General features: G+C 49.9%; 1 protein-coding gene and 1 long non-coding RNA gene across 7 annotated transcripts in view; one reads left to right on the top strand and one right to left on the bottom strand.

The window, feature by feature from the left end:
• The window catches only part of Slc39a14 (solute carrier family 39 (zinc transporter), member 14), a 39063-nt gene that overhangs the window by 1886 nt on the left and 16651 nt on the right, over nucleotides 1-20526 (bottom strand). For 4 of the 6 annotated variants that reach the window (XM_013513823.1, XM_013513817.1, XM_013513820.1 and 1 more), the window contains 7 exons: nucleotides 10036-10311; nucleotides 8230-8416; nucleotides 5004-5173; nucleotides 2943-3065; nucleotides 2062-2250; nucleotides 1767-1974; nucleotides 950-1134 (listed from right to left, as the gene is read on the bottom strand). In XM_013513823.1, coding sequence (XP_013369277.1) covers nucleotides 950-1134; nucleotides 1767-1974; nucleotides 2062-2250; nucleotides 2943-3065; nucleotides 5004-5173; nucleotides 8230-8416; nucleotides 10036-10296 — 1323 coding nt within the window. In that variant the 5' untranslated portion in view covers nucleotides 10297-10311. Of the gene's footprint in view, nucleotides 1-949; nucleotides 1135-1766; nucleotides 1975-2061; nucleotides 2251-2942; nucleotides 3066-5003; nucleotides 5174-7075; nucleotides 7246-8229; nucleotides 8417-10035; nucleotides 10312-20526 lie in introns of all 6 variants that reach the window. The other 2 variants (XM_005373657.2, XM_013513825.1) reach the window with 2 other exon arrangements.
• On the top strand, nucleotides 16073-19657 carry LOC102007724. Its single transcript, XR_259240.2, has 2 exons — nucleotides 16073-16316; nucleotides 19359-19657. It is a non-coding gene; the product is annotated as an uncharacterized LOC102007724 (long non-coding RNA).

Raw genomic sequence — 20526 nt, 5'->3', positions numbered from 1 at the left:
GCTTGGTTATATAATGAGACCTGATCTCAAAAAAAGAGAGAAAAAAAGGAAAAGCCTAAAACCAGCAATTATAGCTCTGAAACTAAGGTATATCTATAAGGCTCATCAATTAGTATCTTAAAGAGGGTATTTGCAAAAAGTATGCACCATATTAGGAAAAATGAAATCAGAACATGAAACTGCATATTCAGTTTAAAAACAGACATATGCAATTCTTTGAGGTAAAAAAAGACACAGTTTAAAATGCTGCTATTGTTATTTTGGGGCACAAAAATTATGGGTTATTTTCTCTCTCTCCCTTTGTTCATGTGTTTACCTATTCTGCAGTATTTTTGAGTGTGGACCCGAGAGTTGTTAGCATCATTTCCTGTAATGATATGTGCGAACAGAAACAGGTTTTTGCCCTGTAAAGTCTGGCGTCCCAGCCAGGCCTGTGCTGTGTACTTGTAACCCCAGCTCCGCAAGGCGCAGAGCCCCGCGGGTCAGTTCCAGGCCGGTCTCGGCAATTTAGCAAGATGCTGTCTCAAAACAACAAACAAACAAACAAACAAACAAAGCCCTAAGACTAATGTGTCCTGTTGTTATTGTTTTCTTTCACTCTTTAAAGTAATACGAAAGAACCCTTAAATGGTACATCTAAAATAGATAAACATGAGGTATGTGAAAGATACTTCAATAAAGATGCTAAAAAAACCCCAAATTAACGGCTGCATGCAGGGGCACATGTCTGTAATCCCAACACTGAGGGAGGCTGAGGCAGGAAGATTCCAAATTTGAGCCCAGCCTGGGCAACTCAGGGACTTAGCAAGACCTTGTCTCAAAATAAAAAAAGAAAAGGAGAGAAAAAAACAAACAAAATCAAGGAACTAATGTTCCCTTAGCCGTCCTGTCCATGAACCTAGTAATCCGCCCAGTTTTGCCTACATGGCATAAATGCTGGCAGACTCACCATATCAGCTAGGGCAATATACAGGAACATTCCTCCAGCCAGAGCGAAAATCCAGTTGGGGGAGAAGTGGCTGCCTGCCAGGATGCCGAAGGCCAGGCCCACGTAGCAGCAGCAGGCAGAGAGGAAGTTGAAGAAGAGGGCCTGCTGGATGTTCATCCCGGCGTTGAGCAAGATGACGAAGTCGCCTAGAAGCACACACAGAGGAAGGACACTGAGTCAGAAGACAGACTCTGCCTCTGCCACGTGACAAGCGGGGCGCCCCAGATTCCACACCGGCAGGACGACACCAGGGCCCCGCTCCGGCTTCCTCATCGGGCACCGCCTCCATCTGCCACGCTGGCTGCTTCCTCCCAGCCTGCAGGCTGGAATAAGAAACAGGACTCTGGAGGCAGATGACCAACTGCAGCGGCCTCCTATCCGTTTTTCAATTGATAGCGAACTAAATGAAAAGAGCTCCCTTCCTCGCAACTGCAATAAAAGATACTTTCAGGAGATGGAGCTGAGAGGAAGCGAAGGTAGGAAATTTGGCCAGACTTATATGCCAAAAAATGGCAAATGTAAGATCTGAGCTTCCAGATTCCTGGCTTTTTACACTCTGCCGTGATAAAGCTAAGTACCTCCTAAGCCCTGGCTCAGCGGCTTCACCCTCATCCATCTGCCAGGCTTCGAACACCCACCCCAGCTTCGGAAGATTAACAGGCTTTGCGTTATCATCTTTACTGAGCACTTAGTGAGTGGTTAAGGGCGTCACTCTGCTTCTCCTTTAACCACAGGATGAGGGGTGGGCCGGGTGGACGTCTTGGAGCTGCGGGCTTACCCAGCTCGTGCGGGAACTCCTCGCACAGGATGGCCACCGAGGTGCTGATGCCTTGGAAAACAGACACGGTGAAGGAGGCCCCAATTGCCAGGCCGTCGATGAAATTGTGCAGCCCATCGCTCAGGGTGATCATCCAGGCCAGGGTGCCGATGTCAGAGTAGCGCACGCCTTTCAGCCAGTAGCAGGCGCTCTGTGAAGCCTGCAGGTCCTATGAGAAAGCACGCAGAGGGCATGGGGTGGACCACATGCCCCTTGCAAGGTGGCCCAGGCTCCCCAGGCAGTGGTGGCCACCGACCTGCACAGACAGTGAGCCCACAATGACCTTCTCGTCCATGCTGGGGTTCCTGCTGTCTAGCTCACTGCCGCAGGCCTGAGGAATCATGTGGTCCAGGTCCCCATTCTGCAGCTTCTCCGTCACGCCTTCCTCCTGGTCCTTCTTGGAAGGAAGCGTCTCCGAAGCGAAGTGGTTATGTCCGTGATGGTGCTGCAAGGGCGACAGGGATGGGTCAGGGTGAGACCCACTGACACCACTGGCCCAGTGGAACAGCTGGTCAGAGTGAGAGCTCCAGGCTCGGGGAGACGTCATTCCTGAAAAGAAAACCGGAGCAGGGCCACACAGAAACGTGGGCAAGGTGCACCTACAGCAGCCCCAGGCGTGCAGGGCAGGACTGGGTGTTAGGAACCAGGGCAGTCCCCGAGGGCACTCTCATGGAAGCGAGGTGGCCTGCTGACTACAGAGGGTTCTCCCTGTGCAGTGGCCACTTGCAGCCCATTTGGCAGCTGTGCAGGGAACAAGCTCATGCCTGGCCCTGAGGGCATTGCTATGGGACCACACCGTGGGGGTCAGGCCCGGTCTCTGTGACCTGCCACTGTGCCGCATACTCAATGATGCCTGCTACCAAGCCCTTGCCCACTGTGAGAAGATCCGAGTGTACACACAGGAGACCACTGAGAACAAGCCAGGAGGACGGACTCAGCTACTGGTTAAAGGCTCATCGGCCAGATCCAGGGTCCAGCCTCAGCTGACATCCTCACAACGTGAAATGAGACGACCTCTTCATCACACCTGTGTGCCCTCAGCTCCATGGGGGACACAGCACTGAGAGAGCAAACACACTGACATTCTCTGACCTGGGTGCCTCCCTAGAATTTTCTTGACTAACAATCGGGCCTCACCTCGTTCTTCTGCTTAAGAAGCATCTTCAAGATCTTCTCTGTAAAAAAGAAAAGGTAGAAGCCCCCAAACACCACTGCAGACTTGTGAACATAATCGTCTTCCAGAGGGTTGAAACCAAAAGCCTGTGGACGCAAGAAAAGAAAATGAACTGAAGAAAACAAAAACCTTCACTGGTTCCCTCTCATCTCTCAGTGACTTCCTTGACTCCAAGAAAGCAATCTCCTGGAATAACTGCTGCCTGCCCCAACTCTTGCCAGCACAAGCTAATCTTGATGCTCCGGATGTGACGTCACTACTGCCAGGTTCCCTCTTGCTTCTCTTCTGACGCAAAAGACACACCATATGTAGGACTTTAAACTTAGAAGAACAGCTGTGGGCACGGCTTCCTGCTTTTAATGAGGACTATCTCTTAATTTTGTTTCTCTCAGCGCTAAGCTACAAAAGCACACCGAGGCTGAATTCCACACTTGCGGAGAGGACTTTTTAGTTTAATCTTCTCGAGCAGTCCCTGGCTTTTCTGTCTGTAAACATAATGGGAAGTGGTATAATTATGCTTTCTAAAAAGGGAAATCCATGATCCGGATAAACAGAAAGAATTGCAGCATCTTCCTGACCACAGACCTCACAGGGACCACAAAGCCGAGGAAGCAGGCTACGTTCTTGTGTGTGTCAATCTGGGTGGTTCTGAAAGTGGGCATGTCGATGCCCATCTGCAGTCCCAGCTACTTGGGAGGCTGGGGAGGGAGAACTGCTTGAGGCCAGCTTGAATAACATAGTGAAACCCTGTGTCTTTATTTAAAAGTAAAACACTAGGGGAGGAGTGGCAAGCTTCCCTTATTAAAGAAGCGGGTAAATCCTTTGGGAAGAACACAGCACTGGAGACCAGAAGTCGATTATAGGTTTGGCTCCTGATTTATGGAAACAGACTTTAAATACACTCCAGCCCTCCAGGACCGGTCAGCAGTAGAAGCTGACTCTAACCCAGGGAACTCTGGGCTGTTTAAAAGGTGAGTGCTTTTCCTTTGGGTTTCAAAGGGACCAAATTCAATCATGATCCTCTGGGGTGTTCTTCGAAGAGACCTGTGTGGTGGCCAGATTCTAGAGTGGAAGCAACATGCTCAAGTCAACTTTTCAGGAGAGTTGACTCTTCCTAGGGAAGTGATTTCCAAAGAGGTAACTACCACCCCTGCACACAAAGCCCGCAAGGATAGCGGCACCCAACTGTCCGGCTTGGGTGGGTGGCAAAGGACATGGAGGCCAGGCCTTGGGAGAAGCTCTCCTCCTGTAGGTCAGAGCGCAGGAGCAAAACAGTACTTAGTGGTGCTGATCCAACAAGATCACAAAATAACACTGTGGAAAACACCAACCTTTCTGCTTTGCCCGGGCCTGCCAGGCCACCTATGGTGCTCTGTCTGATGTTTATTATAATTAACGGGTCTACCCATGATATTGCACCCTATCAGATGAAGCATCTCTGGGGCTGATGGCCAAACCTCATAGACGCTAAGCTCCCTCTCTTTTGTGGAATATTTTCTCAAAAACCTGGGCAAGGGGCAAGGGTGTGACTGATGCATGCGAGCCCAGACTGTTTCGTTCAGGTTGCCTTGGCCTCTAAACTCCATACTGAGATCCACGCACTCTGCATACTTGTCTGCACCAAAAAAAACCCACACTGAGAGCCAGAAAGTGACCTTGCTACCCTATTCTTTCGACTCAGCACTTACAGCACTTTCCAGGCACCCGGCATCTTACAAACATGAACTCACTGAGTTATCCTGAGGGTGAGCCTACTGTCTCCCGCATTTCACACAAGACAGAAAGGCGGGGAGCTCGCCCCATGCTGCAGACCCTGGAGACGGGGAGTTGGGACTTGCCCTGGCTCTCAAATTTATGTTGTGCAGCTTTGTATAGCTCCTGTCTGATTCCTGGCTTCCCTTTTCACAAGGAAGGACCCTGAATGCTCCTCCCTGTGCCCACCAGGTGAATGCAGGGTTCTCCCACTGGCCGTTGTCCCCGGCAGACGCACTGCTCTGGGGGGTGAGCCTTCTGGCTTGCCATACCTCGGGGATGAGCTGGAAGAGGGCGTTGGAGTAGAGGGTTCCAATCGCCAGAGCTATGAAGTAGAGCAGCAGCCTCTTGTAAAAGATCTTCTTCATGAAGGGCACCACGCTGGCCCCCATGAGGGAGCAGAGGGAGATGACGGTGACACAGAGGAGACCGTATCCCCACACTGCCAGCCCACCCGGGACAAGGACGGGGCAACCACCATTTAGGGGAGGAAGGTGGAGAGGACGGGGGAGGTAACAGGGAAAGTACAGGTAGGGAGGGAGAGAGAAATAGAAAATTTGTTAGTGATTCAAATCCGATAAAATTTCCTTCAATCAGTACAAGAGAAATGAGGAGGAATTTGGGGTGGCCTTGGAACCCTGTGACTACGGCCCCTGTTGCCTTTGGTGGCCTGAGCCACACTGCCAGCTGGCATGACTGGCAGGCAGGATGGGTGCCCTCGTCACCCATCTGAGATGTGCCCAGGCCCATCACAGACTTTGGGCCCGGGAGCTCTCTTTAATAAGACACAAAAGCAAATGGAAAGAGACCTTCGTCATGCTGCCCAATTCGCTTCTGCATCCAGTCTGCGTCACCAGAAACAGGTGACACAACCTGCAGGGGGCGTGGTCTATGCAAGACACAATGAAGCTAGAAGTGCAGAGAACAAGACCCAACGCCCAGAGTCATTTCTGAACTTTAGTTGTTTTTGTATTTCCATTTGCTTTGAGAGGGGCTTGAGTGTAGAGAGGAGAGCTCCAAGATCACCCCGTCACAAAATAACATGTTGTCTGGCATTTCCTCGTGGGACACATTCCGGGCTGAGAGTCCACCCCAAAGAGGGCAAGACAGACCCAGGCCAGGATGAGACACGGGAACTTCCATTCAAACAGGCAAAGAGGCATTTCATTTCAGATCTTTGAAAAATTGCAAATTCAATTTCTGGAGCTGAAAAAATAGCCTAAGATGAGGCCTCCCCCTGGGAAGTGCCCACTAGATCCTCAGGGAATTTTGAGATGGCAGCAGTGTGTTACCCTTAAATTAGGAGGGCCAGGCCAGGCAAGGCGTGAAACTCCACGCATCTTTTCTAGGTCAATCTTTCAGTTGGGCAGAGCTGGGAAGCTGCTGATGTAAGCTCTTTATGTAAGGCAGCCCCATCACTCTGGGTTGACCAGGTGTCCCCATGTTACGCCCTGCCCCCAACAGCAGCATCCCTACCCTAGAGGAAAGTGTGGGCAGGCTGTCAGCTTGGACCTTATTTTTATAGCTCCTCAGCAATGACAATTAAAAACAAAATTACTGACATTTTACAACAGTAAAAGAAGGGTCCCAGGAAGTCAGCCCTCTCAGGAGGTGGCCAAGATGCAAGGTACCAAGGATCCCTGCTCCTTCGATTTCTTTTTCTGTTTTGCAACACTGGGGATTCAACTCAGGGCCTTCACACTGAGCTCCATCCCCAGCCTTTTTTTTCGTGTTGAGAAAGGGTCTCGCTAAGTCACTAAGTTGCCCAGGCTGAGCTGGAACGTGTGATCTTCCTGCCTCAGCCTCCCAGAGTGCTGGGATGACAGGCGTGAGCCACCACAGCTGGCTTGTTTTGTATTTTTAACTTTGTTTTTGTCAAATGGTCTTTGTTCTAGTTCTGCTCTGAAAGCCACAAAAGATGGCTTGCTTAAAAATAAGGGTCACCTTACTTTTAGGCTATTCTATGTGTCTATTTTCTCCTCACTGTATTCAAGATGGATAATCCATTGGCACCCAAGACAGATACTATGGTTTTCTTCAAACTAGAGGGCAGGCCACAGGCCCATCCGCTGCATGCTCCCTTGGGAGCTCTAGGAGGGACTAAGAGATCCCTAGCTGGGAACAAATGCTAGGAACCTTGCATCTGATGTCACCCGAAGAGGCCAGAGCAACCTGAGTACCTGAGGAGAGAGAGGGGGGCTGATACCCCAAGGGAGAAATCATCAGTGGCCCCTGGTCTGGGGGCCAGTTTGTGTTTCAGGTGGTGGTCGCCAGGTGCCTTAGTGCACAGGGGAGGGGCCCTCAGCCAGGGGGCTCAGTGGTGGCGCGCATCTGTCTACTGCACCTCTGGGATGAGCTGGAAGAGCGCATTAGAGAGCAGCGTTCCAATTGACAGGGCGATGAAGTAAGTGAGCACCCGGCGGAAAAATGCTCGCTCCATGCACGGCATGACGAGGACTCCCAGGAGAGAGGCCAGGTTAATCAGCGAGACACTGAGGAAACCAAAGCCCCACACTGCAGAGGAACAAGAACAGATGGGGCCTCCATTACTGAGGGCCGGACCACTGCGAACACAGGGTGACCGGGTGGGCAGAGACCCCACTAGCGCTGTGGGGTCCGCCTCTAGTGCGGAGCTTCGGAGGACCTTCAGAAAAAGCTGCCAGGGTCACTTACCTTTTAGATGGGGACTGGAGGACCACATGGAAGATTAAATGCCACAAGTTAAACCATGACCGTGGGGACAGGACGAGGCACGACACAGCTCCATGTGCCAGGTCAGGTAGCATGTGCTGGCACCAGGGAGCTGCAAGGCAGTTGGGGCCTACGGAGCTGTGTGGTGTCTGCTCACAGACAGAGATGAGCCCACCGGCTGGAGCCCTGGGGCAAGGGGCCAAGGATGAAGCAGACCAAGTGAGGTCTTAAAAGAGTAGAAGTGGGCATGATGGAGCATGCCTACAATCCTAGCAATTTATGAGGCTGAGGCAGAAAGATTAATTGCCACAAGTTCAAGGCCAGTCTGGGTATACAGTGAGTTCAAGACCAGCCTGAAAGACACAGTGAGACCTTGTCTCAAAGGTCAAGCCCCTTGTGGTTTAAAAAAATAAAAATAAAAAGTAGGTAGCCAGGTGTGGTGGTGCATGTCTGTAATCCCAGCACTTGGGGAAGCTGCAGCAGGAGGGTCCCAAGTCAAAGCCCAGACTAGTCTGAGCAACTTAAAGAGACCCTGAGTCAAAAAAAAAGGTGGAAGTTGGGGACATGGCTCAGTGCAAAGCCCCTGGGTTCAATCACTAGTGCCCCTAAAAGCAAAAACAAACAGAAAAACCCAAAGTCCAGCCCTCTGAGCGCTCACCAGCCGTGCTGACCTGGGCCTTGCAATGCGGCAGAGCAGTCGTGTGAACACAGTGTAACAAGCAGCACCTGTCACTCTCCCGTCCCCTCCATGACCAGCGCTACACCACTGGTGATCCACATGCCAGTTCCCACTCCTCCCTCGCTCACCTTCCAGGGAGCTCGGCTTCCCCTCCTCCGTCTGCTCGTTCTCCTCGTTCTCCTGGTTCTCAGCCGAGCAGGCCCGTGAGTCCAGCTGCTGTAGGACGGTGGGGCAGAATTCCTGCAACTCATTCCTCCCAATCCTTGACTCATTGCTGAAATTGTGGGCAGCGAAGAGGTCTTGGGAACTAAAGCACTGGAACAAGATGGGCGAGAGAGCCATGAAACCACAAAGCCCAGGGCTCCCCTGCTACCGCCCTTCCCAGAGATAATAAGACGGAAATGGTAAAGCCCAAGAATTCTGGAGACACACCCCTAAGGAAGCACCTAAACCTGAAAACCTCACCAGTGCTCTTAGCGGTCAGCCACGCAGGGAGGTCACACACACTAAGCACATGCGTCTGGAAGTGGCTACTGGGAGCAGTTTTAGAACAACCAGATTCCAGATCATGGTGACGGGATGTGGTTTTAGGAAAACATGCTCTATTCGCATAGCTGAAGATACAAGCTCCATCTGGATTACCAAATCTGGGTGCCCCTCTCAAATGCCAGGGAGCTGCTATGTTAAGATGCAGACTCCAGAGCGTCCCTTTGCACTAGCATCTGTAGGGGTGGGGCTACCCTCAACCTTCAAGCTGAAGATATATGACAGAGGGAGGGGAACGAATATCTGAAGATTCAGAGCCAGCTACTGGGCAAGTTCCGGCTGGCCAGCGGATACCAGCACCCAGCCACCTTGAGAGGTATTTCATTGGCAAGCAGCTCTCACATACCATTCCTGGGGAATGCTGCAGTTTTACTAATTATACTTTATCCACACTCTGAGCTTGTTAAGGCTATCTCTGAGAATCAGCCCTCAAGGTGTGCTGACAACTGAAATTTCTGGGCCAATACAGGGAGGGCTGGAGTCTGGTGACCCCAGGACACTGCTGCTGCCCCGGCAGGACCCACATGGATGCCGCTGTACTGCCCCCTGGCACCAATGTTGACTTGGGGATTTTCCACACCCAGCTGGATCTGCACCCCTGCCAAATGGTCCCCTTGCCTGCTTTCCTGTGCCGAACTACTCATCCTTCAAGAAATTCAGTTCTCAGACAGCCCAGGGGTGAGCCTGAATCCCAGTTTCTGTCCAGCCACAGAAGGTAACGCTTCATTTTTATTCCAGCTACCTCTGAGCTCCCCATCTTGACAGCAACCTCTTTAAATATGACTCATGTTTCTGTTTCCCATAACACTCAGCGCAGGGAGCAAAGCAAATATATAAAGATCCTGCCGGCTGGCTCATGTCTGGCTGCCACAAATAGCCTCAGACTTGGACCAGTCAAGAAGATAGGAAGAAGGAGCACAGAACTAGTTGCCAGAAGACCTGGAGAGGTTTTCTGGGTGCTGGTCCTGCTCCTTCAGGAACTCCCAGAGGGTGCTCAGTGTTCTGTCTTGGAAGAGAAGAGAATCCCTCTTGTACCTGGCATATCATGCATGCGAGGGGCTTAGGGAAATGTTAAGCTCTGCTGGAAATGCTGTGCTGGGAGCCATGGCTTAGCAGCAGTTCCCGTGATCCTGGCATACCCCCGAAGGATGGGGAGAGGCTGAGAACCCCACTTCCTAGTGGCCCTTTGCGAGGGCTTCAAAGCTCCATGCAGGTCTAGAGATGCTGCTAAAGACACAGGCTATGCCAGTTTACACAGCTGGTGATAAGAACCTGCCTGCTTGCGGTCACCTGCCCGCCCCATCCTATCAAGCTGCTCACCCACCCTGAGCCCCACCAGACAAGGACCTGAGAGACCACAGGCCGTCCTGGCCCAGAGGGAGCCTTACCGTGGAGAGGTTCCTGTGTCCCTGTGCATGCTGGGTGACGTTATCGCGGCCCACTCCCACATCCAGGTGGTTGAGCAGGGCCTTCAGCTGCGGCAGGGTGAGGCTGTCGCCCTCACCATAGCGCTGCATGAGGTTGTCCAGGAAAGAGGCTGCACTGACGGGCGGCTGGGCTGCAGACCTTGCCAGTGCCTGGGGAGCAGCGCTGCAGGTGAGCAAGGCCAGCAGAAGGCAGCTGGGCAGGGCTGGGTGCAGCAGCGTCATGGTGACCAGGTTCACCTGCAGGACCACAAATCTAGGTGAAGGAGCTGCCTCGCCTGCTCCTGATCCATGCCAAGCGTGAGGGGGGTGTCCCTTGACACCCTGAATCTGGCTGGCACCAAGATGTGACTTCAGCCCTTCTCTGCTCCCTCTGCTGATCCTTAAGAAACTTTTCTTTTAAAGGAAATAGGGTGAGCCAGGTATGGTAGCACACATCTATAATCCCAGCACTCTGGGAGGCTGAGGCAGGAGGATTGCAAGTTTGATCCCAGCCTGGGCAATTTAATGACTTGGTAAGATCCTGTCTCAAAAGAAAAAATATAAAAGGACTGGGGATGTAGCTCAGTGCCAAGGCCCTGAGTTCAATCCTCAGCACCACTCAAAGAAAGTGGGGGAATGGTTGGAGAAACATTAAGAAAAAAAAAAAAAAAATCAAACTCCAAAGGTTTGACTAAATTTAGAAGAAAAAAAGGGGGTCTGGGGTATGTCATTCAACTTTGTTTTGGGGGCAGGCAGTACTAGGAATCGAACTCAGAACCTTGTACTTGCCAAGCAGGCAGAGCTATATATATCCCCAGCCTGTAGGGGTCTGGGGTATGGCTTAACAGTACAAAAGTCTAACATGCGTGAGACCCTAGGTTCCATCCTTACCACTACTACATATGAATCTATAAAGGTCTTATCTTTTAGAGATCCTGAAATAACCATGGATTAAGTGCTATGGCACCTGGACTTGCTTCAAGCTAATAAAGGAGGAGGAGTGCAGGGAGACACTGAGCAGGCGGAAGCAATTGTTAAAATAAGTGACGGGAGATCAAGACTCTTCTGTCTATCGTGCATGTCTGAAATTCCTCAAAGTAAATAAAACCATAAATACTATAAGTAGGGGGCTGGGGATTTAGCTCAGCGGCAAAAGCGCCTGCCTGGCAAGCGCAAGGTCGTGAGTTCGGTTCCCGGTACCGGAAAAAAACCAAAAACCAAAAAAAAAAAAAAAAAAATACTATAAGTAAAAGAAAAGAGATAGGATTTACCCTAATCAAAGAAATTAAAAAATAAGAAGGCCTGGTACACGCCTGTAATCCCAGCATTTGGGAGGCTGAGGTAGGAGGATTGCTGCAAATTCAAGGCCAGCCTGGATCGCAGAGTGAGACCCTGTCTCAAAAAAAAAAAAACAGGAAAAAGTAAACAAAAAGGCCACGGCCAGGATGCTGTGCTGTCGTTAAGTACACTGTATCCCTGACAAGCGCAAGGTCGTGAGTTCGGTTCCCGGTACCGGAGAAAAACCAAAAAAAAAAAAAAAAAAAAAAAAAAAAAAAAGTACACTGTATCAATTTCGCAGGTTACTGTATGGACAGAAACAATTAGAGTCCGGGACAGAATATTCATTAAAAAAGGAAAATCATGCAGCCACGGGAAGAACTGAAAAGCAGCACAGAGAAACAAGAGCTTAAAGTAGCAGAGCTACTGCTGATCTTTTCATTAATCATTTGCTTCCCTTCATGAGGTTGAAATTTAATTTTAGTGACATAAGCAAATATCCGGAGTGGAAAATGCTCCTTGGTCCAGACTGGAAGAACTCAGCCCTGTCAGTGGGTCCCTCCCAGGCACCAAGACGCAGCCCCTGCCTCTGTGCGTCACCCTCTGGGTCTTTGCTTTTGATGGGAATAGATCGGAGTGGCTAGGAACTGAACTCCGGCCCTGCCGGTTCTGGACAGTGTCACCTTTGGTAACTTATTTAGCCAGAGACAACACAGAATGACCCAGGGCAGCCGTGTAGATTACCGCAGCCAGGAGTGTCGACAGACAGGGCTTGACTTCCCATATCCACACCGCAGTGTACTCGGCCTCCCTCTTCCTCAGTTTTCTCATTTATAAAACTGGTGCCCACCCCATGGGGTTACTGTGAGGACTTCAATGGCGCACGCTATGGAAGAGGGACGCCCAAACTCATGGGCTCAAAATCTGGCAATAATGATGCTGACAGCAGGATTTCCAACTTCACCAGTCTCCCCAACTTCCCAAATTTACACTCAGCTCCAATACTAAGCTGCTAATGCACATGTTAGGAAGTCCATGTGGCTAACTTCACATCAATTAAACTGGTCCCAGTTCCAGGCCTGTCCATACACATCATGGCTTAAGCCCCCTGCCACTATACAGTCAGGGACATCCGGGTTTTAGCTCCTACACATGTGTCATGCTCAGAACCTGCGACACACACACAAGGTCACTCTTCGGCAGAATATACTTTGTGTTGCAAGAATGGATGGACAGATTGGGCACCAGCAGAAATACTGGGATAGAAAAGTGCTACTTTGAGACTTTCAAATCTCCACTCAGAGCCAAAAGTTAAACGATGGTGAAACAGTGGATTTTAGGCAAACATTAAAACCCACGTACAGAGAATGCGTCACCTCCCACCTCTCACAGCCTTGTCGGTAGGTGTGTGCGGTGCTGTCAAAGTGGGCAGAGGAGGTTGGCGGGGGTGGGGGGGCCCGCAGAGGAGAGGCAAGGACATGATGGACAGCGCCTGGCACTCACCAAGGGCCAACCTTGCTGAGCACTTAGAACTCATTGTTTCCTTTAAAAGAAGTTGGGAAACTTTACCTCACCTAACCGATAAGGGAGCCAAGGTTCAGAGATTAGGAGATGCGCCTGCAGCCAGCACAGCCAGAAATAGACTCTTTCATGAAGTGAAGCCAGGGCTGGATGACACCGACGTGTGGTCCTCGGCATTCAGATGTAAAACGTGCCCCGGATGCCACGGGCAGCCACAAGGTCTGCAAGCCTCTGGGCAGAGCCGACCATTTCTATCCACACGCAGGTCCCGAAGAGCTGATGGGGAGCCCTCAAGATGCCTTAGGGGCCACCCTGAACTCCAGGTGCCTGCAGTATGAGCACAGAGCAGAACAAACGCCTGTACCCACTTTCAACCTGCTCCTCACGTTTATCTGCAGCAACTTCAGAACACGGAAAACACCACACAAAAACTCTTCCAGTGCAGGCAACGTGGATGAGCACCCACCTAGGAGTGAGCGCTGAGAAGGGCTTGCCGTCCACTGGCCCAGAGGCCCTTGCATGGTTGCCAGGACAGCCTGGAGCCCTAGGGAAGAGGCAGGTCTGGCCCTATGATGAAAAAGATGAGTGAGGCCGGGTATGGTAGTGCAGACCTGTAATCTCAGCACTCTGGGAGGCTGGGGCAGGACTGCAAGTTCCAGGTCAACCTGGGGCAATTCAGCAATTCAGTGAGACCCTGTCTCAAAAATTAAAAAAGTCTTGGGGACGTTGCTCAGTGTGAAGACCCTGGGTTCAATCCCCAGGGCCACACAGAAGAGAGGGGAGGGGAGGGGAGGTGCGGAGGGGAAAGAAGAGAGACAGACAGACAGACAGGGGAGCAAGCCACAGAGCCACCTTTACTTCTCCCAGTGACCGTTGCTTTCTCTCCCTGCCAGCATGGCTGCTCTTGTCTGTAAGGGTTAGGGTTTGGTGCAGCCACAGCAGTGTCAGAGCTCAGTGAGCTCCACATACCCTAGGAGAGCGCAGCTGGAGTCCTGGGGCCGAGCTCACACGGCCCTGAGGACACTTCAAACCCAAGCGAGCCAGGACTTTGGCAGACACGAAGGGGAGCTTTCTGCTCCAGTGGGGACTTTTTTTTTTCCTTCTTCACTGTAAGTTATTCTTAGCTAAAGAAAAAAGTTTATAAAAGATTCTTTGGCAGAAAGAAGAGAGGAAGAAAACAGATTGTTCTTGCCGTGGCTGGGAAGGTGAGGCGGGAACAGGTCCTGGTTGCCAGCCCCCCGCCCCGGGCCACTGCACTCCAGCCCCCCAAGGCAGCCAAGCGGTGCCCAGTCCAGACTTGCCAGGGGTGCTAGGGACAGGGAGACGGGGTGGGAGAGGAGAGGGAAGATGACAAAGGCTCAGACCACCAGGCGCTTCCTGCCGCAGAGAAGCAGGGTCTCACCGCCTCTGCGCCCTTGCAGGGTCCGAGGAGGAAATGATTCCAGCACCTCAGGTTGGTCTCTTGATGCCAGGCCAGGCCCAAGTTTGGGCAGGAGAATGAAAGATACAGAAAGTCAACAAGCCAAGCTGCTTGTTCCAGAACCGTCTATGGGGCTATAGATGTTTCCTTGCCATCCTAGGGGCTCTGAAATTAGTATCCCACCTGCTGTCACAGCTTCACTGGGTCTAGAAGCATTTTATCCACAAGCTGCAGTTCTGTTCTGTGGGCAGAATGTTTTACCACACTTTTTTTCCCTAAACCCACCTCCTTTCACAGACCCTCCTTACACTCCGGCTTCCGGGCTGGCCAGGGTGCTCTCCTTCCCCTCGGGACCCTCACCAGAGCCCTATACCTTCACAGCTGTGAGCTACATAAACTTCTTTTCCTTTTGAAATACTCAGCCTCATGCATTTCTTGATAGCAACACAAAAATAGAGTGGCCGGGGATACAGCTCAATGGCATAAGCGCAAGGTCATGAGTTCGATCCCTGGTACCAAAAAACTCAAACAAACAAAAAATAGAAAGGTGGACTAATACGAAATACACTCACAGAGTTTTATGAGTATTGTAAGACAAAATATGTTGAAACACCATATAGATTTAAGATGGAGAATTGAAATGACAGAATTCTCCTCCTGCGGATAGTAAGCAAAATGAATTACAAGAAAAAAGGTAAGAAGCAAATACATTCACCGACAGCCAACAAGTAGGGAAGCGGGCGTAAGCAGATATTCACTTCAAAGCCAGAGGGAAAGAAAGCAACGAAGGCAGCACCACGTGCTACTCAACTCCTACCCCGGCCCAATCCTGACAGCCCAAATGGGAACCAAATGAGAACTCTCATGAAGGCCCCCAAATCTGCCAAGAGGCAAACTGCCGCCCAGTCTCTCCTCCTCAGCTGAGGAGTGGGAAAAGCTCCGGGAGCCGGGGAGGTACAGGAACAAGAACATAAGGCTTTAGCTGGGCATGGTGGTGCACATCTGTAATCCCGGCACTGGGGAGGCTGAGGCAAGAGGATCATCAGAAGTCTGAGGCCAACCTACACTACATAGTGAATTCAAGAGCAACCTAAGCTACCGCAAGGAGACCCTGTCTCAAATGCTCCCCTGCAAAAAAGGCCGACTCTCAAGGGAAACCAGGGCTCCAGGGCCACATCTGTGACTGGGAAAAGTAGCCAGTTCCAAGGAATATTCCTTCCTTCCCTTCCTAAAGCAATGGAATCCACCTCCCAAGTAAATGCACTGAACCACCCCACAGGGACCACTTACACCTAATCTCTGGCAGGGGGTGGCTGAGGTGGGGACAAAGCAGCCGCAACCCTGTAAGAGGAAAGTTACTTATTTTAGCGTCAGAAGAATGTTTAAGCAGAGAAGCACCAGCATGAACCAGGTGGGAAGTAACAGCTGCAAAGGAGCAGACAGACAGGCGGACCTACAGGAATGTATGATCCTGAAAGGAGCTCCACCTGACTGCTGCAACTCCAATAACTTCCCTAGACAGTGACTTAATGACCCCAGACTGTAAAGATGAGACCCACAAGAAATGAGGAGCCAGGTGTGGTGGTGTACCCCTATCATCCCAGCACTTGGGTGGCTGAGGCAGGAGGATCAAAGCAAGTTCAAGGCCAGCCTGGGCGACATAAGTGAGTTCAGGCCCAGCCTGCACTATAAAATAAGTCCCTGTCTTGAAAGAAAGAAAGAAAGAAAGAAAGAGAAAGAAAAAGAAAAAGAGAAAAGGGGAGATGCAGGCCTGAAAAGGAAAACATGAACCGAAAGACATCACTGGAGAGCTAGTGCATTATAATGGACAGAGAACAAACCTCTGCGTCATTTGGAATTTGGAATGGAGATACTGACAAAGGCAAGTTCTGAGATAGCCACAGAGAGCTCCGATGGAAAAGGCCGGTAACAGCAAAGCACAGCAAACACACCAGACCCACGGACTGAGGGAAGTGTTCAAGGTACCATGAGATCTCCGTGAAAGGGGAAACGAATCCGAAGATGGAAATAAGTGCTCTACTCTGTAAGTGCTCAAGATTGAGAACTGCCCAGCTCAGCTACTCATGTGAGACATGTTCAGGTAGCCAGAAGACATATGGCTTGGTTTCTGTTTTTGGTGTTTTTCTGTTTTTTGTTTTGATTTTTTTAAAACCGGGTCTCACTATGTAGCCAGGCTGGCCTTGAACTCATGGTGATCCTCCTGCCTCACAGGATTACAGGCGTGTCACCACAGCCGGCTGCTGTTTTGTTTCTTGTTTCTGTTTCTGGGTGCTGTGGGTTGAACACAGAATCTTGAGCATGCTAAGCACGTGCTGTACCACTGAGCTACAACTCCAACCAGAAGTTCTTCCCGTCCCAAAAACATTTATTGTGAAAGTGGAAGAAAATTCAGACTATCTTCACCCTCCCCAGAGCAACACCCAGCGTAAGATAATTCAAGAATATCCTCATGATTCTAAGGGGAAGAAAGCATGGACCAAGAATATTATCCTTAGCCAAAATTCAATGCAAATTTGGTCAAGGTTTTTTTTTTTTTTTTTTAAATTTGAGGCTGGACTCGAACTTGCGATCCTCTTGTACCTCAGCCTCCCAGAGTACTGGGATTACAGGTGGGCACCACCACTCCCAGCTTTAAATCTGGTAAACACTGACAGAGATTCTCCAGCATGAAAGATGTCAGAGAATACAGGTAGAAAACTTGTCTTAACAATGAAACACAGCTAAGTAGTACCAAAATAAAGAGCTCAGGAATACAGAGACCACATAAGAGGGGGATGGTAAGCATTAAAGTCCTCTAAATAAGAAGTAATTAAACATCATTAATTATGAGGATTATGGTTACAGGACATAGTCTATATATTATAAAATGAGCAATTGAATAATATAATTAATACAATCAGGATGTGGAAGGAAGCAGATGAGAACAAATGTCAAAATTCTTACACCCTCATTTTTCATAGCAAAGAGTCAACAGATACTGTCTGAAAAGAAAACAAGTAACTCACAAGCTATTTGCTTAACTGGGCAGGAAATTATCTCTTGTGAATAACACCTTTCTTTAAAGCTTAATGCTCTTTTTATTTTTATGGCAGTTTTTTCTTCCATTGTATTCACAGAAATTATAATGCTTTCCCATACAAGTATTCCTGCCTATTTCTCTGTATTCCTTTTTGTGGGAATATGGCTGCAGAGTACGTGGAATAATGTTCACCTAATGCAAAGAATGGATGTATTTGCGGGATAGAACTGAAGCATGAAATTTTTTTAAAGTTTTTTTTTTTTTTTGGTACTGGGAATTGAACTCAGGACCTTGTGCTTGCCAGACAGGCACTTGTGCCACTGAGCTATATCTCCAGCCCTTCATGAAATGGTTTTGATTTTGCTTTTCTTTGATGGAGGAATGGAGCTGCTGGGAATTGAACCCAGGGATGTGTGCATGCTAGGCAAGTGCTCTACCACTGAGCTACCTTTAATCCCCCATCCTGGCTTTGTTTTCTTTTACTATTGTTGTGTCCCAACCGAGGCTCAGGGCGCAGCAGAGAACAGGGTGGTTGGAAGCACTTTCCCAACATGGCACAAAACCTGGGACCCAGAGATACAATCATGGCTACACCTGACTCCCAAATCTGCCCCGTGTTGTACCATACTTCATCAGAATAGTCTTGATATTCACGGTCAGTCTCACAACGAAACAGTCGTCTGTATAGTCCTAAGGTCTGCAATTAGAAAATCAGCAGCCTCCAACCACCGAGAGGCTTCTCTGGGGTTCAAAGAGCTTAGAGAAAAAGTATCCAGCCTCCCCCATCCCTTCTCTCATGAACATCATCCAAGAGGTGAAACCTTCACCCAAGCAAAGAGCAAATATTAGTTTGAAAACCAGCCCTTGCCTGGGCAGCCCAGACATTCAATGGGTCCATTCTTCAGCTTCTGCTTCCTCTGCGCTCCCACCTCACCGCTCTCCTGCACACCCTACAAAGATGCATTCTCTTTTCCCAGGCCCGGAGCCTCCGGCACTGGCGCTGCCACAGGCCACGTAGGACTGGAGATTTCCATACCATGCAGGAGGTTGTGGGCAGGGCCCCTTAGCAGGGAAACCTCCTGCTCCTGGGAGGGGCAGGATGGGAAAATTTTTTAAAAACTCAGTGGTGTCCAGGAGCAGGGAAGAGAATTAGAACCAGCGCCCTGCTGTTCATCAGCCAATATTTACTGAGCCCTCTGTGTCAGCACCAGGGGGAGGAGGTTAGGAGGCCACAGACTGCGGCCAGGGCCCGCGGCCCAGCAGACAGGCCTGAGAAGGCTTCTGTAGCCCCATGCTGAGCCCGGGAGGGAGGAAATGGCGCATTCCCCAGCTCCGGCCCAGCTGCAGAGCCTGCGGGAACACTGGGTGTGCAAGAGTTCCTGAGTCAGGCAGGCGGCAGGCAGGGAAGGGGCCCAAGGGACCTGCCAGCTCCCCACCCCACCCAGGCCGGGAAAGAGTCACCCCTCTTCTCATCATGTGTCCATCATCAATTCCCAGACACCCGATTGCGAAAGTCTGACCTGCTGTGCCTCGCAGTTGGCTACTGTCTGTCAGACCCCAGGGTCCAGCGCGGCTTAGGGAACGAGGTGCCGCTCACATCTGCCACTTACGCCACCCACTTGAAGCAAAATTCCCCGGCTTGTTATTCAGGGTCAAATAAATAAACAGCGTGTTCTAGTGGCTTGCTGAGACAGCATGACAACTTAGAGAGACCTGGGTTCAAATGTGGGACCTCACTGTAACACCTCACGTGTCCCCAGCTCTGTCAAAGTGTGAAATGACCAAGCTCCACGGCCACCGCAGACAAGGCTTCAGGGACACACAGTACAGCACTTTAGGTCAGTCAGTTCCTCCCTGGTTTCTTAACTCCTTGTGATAATGCTCTTGCCTGGTCCTGAACGGTGCTCTCAGAGCTCATCTCAGTTACCTCCTCTTTCAGGAAGCCTTCCTGGACTACTCGTAGCACTTTTTTCCCACTACACTGGACACCTAATTACCTCGTCTCCTTGGAAATTCCCTAACTGGATTTTTCTTCCTTAAAAGCAGAGGTCATCTGCCCCAACACAGGCCTGGCACACTGCTGGGCACAAGGGACTGGAAGCAGAAAATTTCTACTGGAACATGAGAAGTTTAACTTCTCTAACTGACATCAGCACGGCTGCTACAGCCTGATGAAGAGAGAGCCCAGCACCTGGGACCACTCCATCCTCCTGGGACCCATGGGCCAGGTCTGCCCCTGTCACCTGAAGTCAGCCGCCAGCACCATCTACTATTCCATCTTCCAAATAATCCTCTAACCTTGAAGTTCATTTACCCTAGACTAAAGCTAGCTTACATATACCAGACTTTTTGTTGTTGGTGTTTTTTGTTTTTTGTTTTTTTTGAGACAAGATCTCACTATGTAGCTCAGGTTGACTATGAACTCACTATGTAGTCCAGGCTGGCCTCAGACTTGCAGCAATCTTCCTGCCTCAGCCTCCCAGGTGCTGGGATTACAGGTGCACACCACCACACCCAGCTATACCTACTATATTTAATATGCAATCCAACCGAAGTGTGGTGGTGGTACATAACTGTAATCCCAACAGTCTGGGAGACTGAGGCAGACGGATGGCAAGTTCAAGCCCAGCCTGGGCAATTTACTTAGATCCTGTCTCCAACTTATGAATGGATGAAGACGTGGGGGTCTTTTTTACACAATAGACTACTACGCTGTCATAAAGAAGGATAAGTTTGAGGCATTTCTAGCTAAATGGATGTATATTGAGACCATACTATTAAATGAAATAAATCCGACACACGTTTAAGTACTGTGTTGTTTTTCTAGTGTGAGAAACCAAAACAGTAAATAAGAACCAAAATGTATAACAGATATTGGGAAATGGGAAGAAAATGTTCAGATGAGAAAGGGAACAAGAGAGGGAGAGAAAGAAAGAAAAGGGACAAGAAAAAAGAACAGAAGGAAAAAATGGAAACAAAGCTTTTGTAAATAAGGAGGGCAGGAGGGGTTGAAGGGAGGGGAGGGGAATAGGAAAAAAGAAGCAGCAAGACAGATCACGTACAGGTACAAATTCCCTGTGATGAATGTGATTATTATGTCTATGTAAAATGCGCCACTAAAATTGTTTTAAAACACACAAAAAAGAAAGAAAAAGAAATAGCCAGGTACAGTGGTACACATCTGCAATCCCAGCACTTGGGAGGCTGAGGTAAG

The sequence above is a fragment of the Chinchilla lanigera genome, unplaced genomic scaffold, assembly GCF_000276665.1.
Source record: "Chinchilla lanigera isolate Chin_1 unplaced genomic scaffold, ChiLan1.0 scaffold00002, whole genome shotgun sequence".
In the NCBI taxonomy this organism is placed as follows: domain Eukaryota; kingdom Metazoa; phylum Chordata; class Mammalia; order Rodentia; family Chinchillidae; genus Chinchilla; species Chinchilla lanigera.
The sequence above is the reverse complement of the archived record's forward strand: the minus strand, read 5'-3'. Positions and strand labels throughout refer to the sequence as shown.